This window comes from Pinus tabuliformis, chromosome 1_2, assembly GCF_031772625.1.
Source record: "Pinus tabuliformis cultivar Carrire ecotype Pingquan chromosome 1_2, CPIR1, whole genome shotgun sequence".
NCBI classification, from domain to species: domain Eukaryota; kingdom Viridiplantae; phylum Streptophyta; class Pinopsida; order Pinales; family Pinaceae; genus Pinus; species Pinus tabuliformis.
In genome coordinates, this window is record NC_142298.1 from 442,699,748 (window position 1) to 442,704,133 (window position 4,386).

General features: G+C 37.7%; 1 protein-coding gene across 2 annotated transcripts; it reads left to right on the forward strand.

The window, feature by feature from the left end:
- Positions 1-407: 407 nt before the first annotated feature.
- LOC149206262 (expansin-like A2) lies at positions 408-1,907 on the forward strand. Of its 2 annotated transcripts, none has more exons than XM_089395378.1 (5): positions 408-633; positions 693-802; positions 927-1,105; positions 1,214-1,346; positions 1,433-1,907. In XM_089395378.1, the coding sequence occupies exons 1-5, from the start codon at positions 585-587 to the stop codon at positions 1,694-1,696; spliced, it is 735 nt and encodes a 244-aa protein (XP_089251504.1). In that variant the 5' UTR covers positions 408-584; the 3' UTR covers positions 1,697-1,907. The 2 variants fall into 2 exon arrangements, with proteins under 2 accessions (XP_089251504.1, XP_089251503.1); XM_089395377.1 differs by having other exon boundaries at positions 408-587; positions 1,433-1,906.
- The last annotated feature ends 2,479 nt before the right edge of the window (positions 1,908-4,386 follow it).

Below are 4,386 nucleotides of genomic sequence, written 5' to 3' on the forward strand. Positions count from 1 at the left end.
TTGGTGTGGTGTTAGGAATTGATTTGGAAGAATCTCACTACTGTTCCAATCCAAACCTTCGACATTTACAAAGTATTACGGTGTGTTATACTAACCTGCACACAAGCCAATACTACATATAAATAAGCGTAATCTCGAATCGCCCACTTGATGCTCTTCGCATTGTGACGTACTATGCACTGGAGCCACACTTTGATCTCCACTTTCTTTCGATAGAATAAGATCTTTACTTCTATTACTAGGATTTCGACACGTACGACGGATCCCATTTATTTGATTTCAACATCATATTCCGTGCCAAAGTATACCACCGAGTCCAGCAACACCACACGCTACCTCTGATCGGCTGTATGCTACCAGGTAGTTAAGCTGTGTACCAATTAGATGACTATAAATATGAAGGCCATTTCAATTCTTTCTTGCTGCGAAGAAATCATGCATCATAGCCACCAGAACACCAAATTTCTTCCTGTTTTGCAGTTTGGGTCTCATGCTCATCATGACAGTCCCAAGTCCAGTGTTAAGTTGCAGCAGCTGCATCTATCAATCTCAACTCGCTTATTACGCTTACTCTGGGGCCGTCAATGGTATCGCACAATCGCTCAGAGTATATGGGAACACTATTTGACAGTGGTAATAAATTTATCTTTTCCATGGTGTAATTACTTTGTTTGGTATTATTATTATTGCAGTTGGTGCGTGTGGACACGGATCATTTGCAGCAAAACTCTATGGTGGTAATGTGGGAGCTGCTAGTTCCGATCTCTACAGGAATGGCGTTGGGTGTAGCGCTTGCTATCAGGCATGGCATAGTCCTTATTGGCATATTGCATATTTAAAAGTTGTTACCATGTTTCAATAATTCCAGATTTTTTTCATGATGAAAAGAGATATGATATTTGTATGACGATCGATTGAATTTGCAGATAAGATGCATAGACCCCAAATTATGCAGCAAGTCAGGGACGACGATAGTGGTTGCGGACTTCACACAGAACAATCAAACAGATTTTGTAGTGTCCCGGAGCACATTCTCGAGCCTGGCAGTCACAGATAAGGGCCCTAAGCTTCTCAAGCGTGCGATTATAGATATCGAATATAAAAGGTATACAACATTTATTATAGAAATATTTGAGAAACATGGTTATTTCTTCATGTATAGAGTTTGAATTATGATACATTTCTATGTAAACTGATTGGGTAATGTGAACAGGGTCCCCTGCGAGTACAAGGACCAGAATATGGTGGTGAAGGTGGACGAAAGTAGTCAGTATCCTTACTATCTTGCTGTGCAATTTCTATACCAAGGAGGCCAGACAGAGATAGTTATCGTGGATGTTGCTCACGTAAATTAGTGGATGACGTTAGTTTCTGAAATTGCATTTAGAAAACTGACGTGCTAATTAGTTTGTCATTTTTGATGTGCTGGTAGGTGGGTACTTCTGAGTGGCATTACATGACACGCAACCATGGCGCAGTGTGGGAGATACAGAAGCCACCAGGTGGTGCTCTCCAGTTTCGATTCGTGGTAACAAGCGGGTACGATGCGAAATGGTTGTGGGCCAAAAACGCTGTGCTTCCCTCCGACTGGAAATCAGGGGGTGTTTACGACACTGGAGTTCAGGTCAGTGACGTTTCTTTGGAAGATTGTGATCCATGTAACGACAATAACAGTGGATGGTCCGACTCACCATGAATATGTATATGAATGTAACCAGTCCAACACTGAGAGACACTGGAATCCATGGATTGAATTCAACTTTGCACAGAAGTCCGTCGTGATTACCACTTGACGTCGTGATTACCACTTGACGTATATAATAAAAAATATAAAAGATGTATCAGTGGCATAAATAAACAAATGTGACATAATTCCTTCCACTTCCAATAGAGTTGAGTTTGGGTTTATTTCTTTTCAGATTTATCTCGCATGCAGATTGAGATCAGTGCTGCAACATCAAATCTGAAACAGGAATAGCTGAAAGAGAAAAAGTAATTTTCAAGCTCCGTTTGTCTATTGATTAAAGCAATATGAGTAGAAATAGCTGAAAGAGCAAAAGTAGTTTTCAAGCTCCGTTTGTCTATTGATTAAAGCAATATGAATAGGAATTCATTAGATAGATCTTATTAATTAGAGAAGAAGAATTTTTTTGGAAGATGAAGTTCATTGTTTTTGGTTGCTGTTTTGTTTGTTAAGTTGTAGATGATGTTTATTATTTTTTGTTTGTTAAGTTGTTTGTGATTTTCTTGCTTTTATACATTAGCTTTAAGTTAACTAGAAATTTTAGCATGTCTCATGCCATAACATAGCCATAACAACCTTCTTGAAGTTTGATCCTAGTCTCTGGTTAACAAAACCTATCCTTAACTACTTATGTTAGTAAGACTTTGGTAACTTTATTTTAAGGTCTGCTAGCAGATCTATTTCTGAAGAATTTAAATGCAATAAGAGGCAATAGTTTACTTACTTACAAGACTTTTAAACAAATAAAATTTTACCATTTACATTCTAATCTTTATAACTTATGGTGAATATTTCATTCTAATAAAATTTACATGAGCAATCTATGGAGGAATACCTGTACTGGTGGTTGGTGGAGATGCCTTTGTCTTGCTACTCCTGCTGAATGCTCCTCTTGATGGACCCAACTGGATTTACCTCCCATACAACTAGGAAATAATTCCTAGCCCAAGAAACTTCCATAAGTTCCTTAGCCCTCCGAGTCCGAGTCCAAATCCAACTAGATGTAATGTGTGTGTCCAAGAAGAATGATCCAAACCAAAATGAAAAATATTTCCCTACTCTCAACAACCCAAAAAACCTTCACAGGTTCCTAAGGTCTCCAAAAAATCACAACAAATCCTAAAATCACATCCAAGCCCAAAATCATAAGCAAGTCCCAACTTTCCCCCTTTTCTCCCTTCCCTCTTCTCTTTTTATACCCTCCCTCTCTTTTCCATCTCACCCACCTCTCATTAATGTCATTAACTTCTCATCCATCCTTACAGTTGACTTATCTTCTTCCAAGTAAATCTAAAGTGCATTTGGGAATGTGATATATATATATATATATATATATATATATTGATAATTAAATGGAGAGGATTATGTCTTCTCTCAATTAAATCTAAAAGTACATTTGGGAATGTGACATATATATATATATATATATAGAGAGAGAGGACTATGTCTTCTCCCGAGTAATGTGAGGGTACATTGAAAAATGTGAGATGGGTATATATATATATACTATTTGAAATAATGAGCTATTTGGGATACATTTGCAGCCACACATAATCTATTTTTTATATCCTCGAAATATTCAATCTCTGTTTTTTAGATTGGGACACATTTGCAACGAGGAGGAATGGTATGGGATTGGTATATCTAAGCTTCATATAAACTGCTATGCTAATTTTTTTTTATTTTTTTTGTATGCCCATAGATGAAGGGAAATTGGAGAACAGTTCAAGTAGGTATACCAAAACACAGAGAAGGTACACTTATTTGTTAGGGAGGATCTGATTTGTGAAGATTGATGCAAACCAGCATAAGGATGCTGCCACATGTGCTCTCTAGAATGGTCTTCATCATCATGGCAACAGGAAGAGGGTGCGCTTTTCATCAGTGCCTTCAATCCGAATGTCAAAATCCTTGTGTATTGAAGGAACTTACTTTAGGCAATCTCTTGTAGCTTACACCCAACGGAAAGGCACATGTTAGGGGCTACTCCTGTAGATCTTTTGAAAGATATATGTAACAACAGGAGAAGAGAGCTTTCCTTTGGCGCTTTCGGTAGCTACCAAGAAAGTTATAAACAAGAGGTCATTACCTATGGTGAGTGGCTTTTCCCACAGCTTCTTCATTGTTGTCGCCTTTATACTTTGAAGTCAATGTTGCATTTGTTGTCTCATGCATCATCAAGACTTTGCATGACAGCATGAGATGTATATATGGTGATGGAGAAGTGGCATCTTTGTCTAATCTGTTCTTTGCACATCAAAGGTTTATAAAAGCTTGAGTGGAGGTGTTCATACACTCCCAATGCTGGTTAAAGTTGTCTACTATTTGAAGCAGGTGCATTAGAGAAAGTGATTGACATACATTTGGGTTGTAAGCTTAAGTCTTATCTAGTGAAACTTTCAGTTGCATTGCACAGGTGGAGGGCATAGAACCAAATAAATTTACACCTTATCCATTAAACGAAGCATGCAGAAGGGAAATTTAAGTTCTATTTTAAATATTTTATAATTATGATGTTCTTTAAGTTTAAACCACAGTTAGCATTGAGTTATAGTAGGCTTCTAGACAGGACAAGAAGGTCACAGATTAGCCTAACTCTTATCTCTGTGAGTCAAAACATGCAAAGGAGTTATCCCAGCAAA

Coding starts and splice junctions, on each gene's coding strand:
- LOC149206262 (XM_089395377.1), top strand. CDS start 491: ATGCTCATCATGACAGTCCCAAGTCCAGTGTTAAGTTGCAGCAGCTGC. Junction 588..692: donor TTACTCTGGGGCCGTCAATG/GTATCGCACAAT, acceptor TTATTATTGCAG/TTGGTGCGTGTGGACACGGA. Junction 1,106..1,213: donor ATAGATATCGAATATAAAAG/GTATACAACATT, acceptor TAATGTGAACAG/GGTCCCCTGCGAGTACAAGG.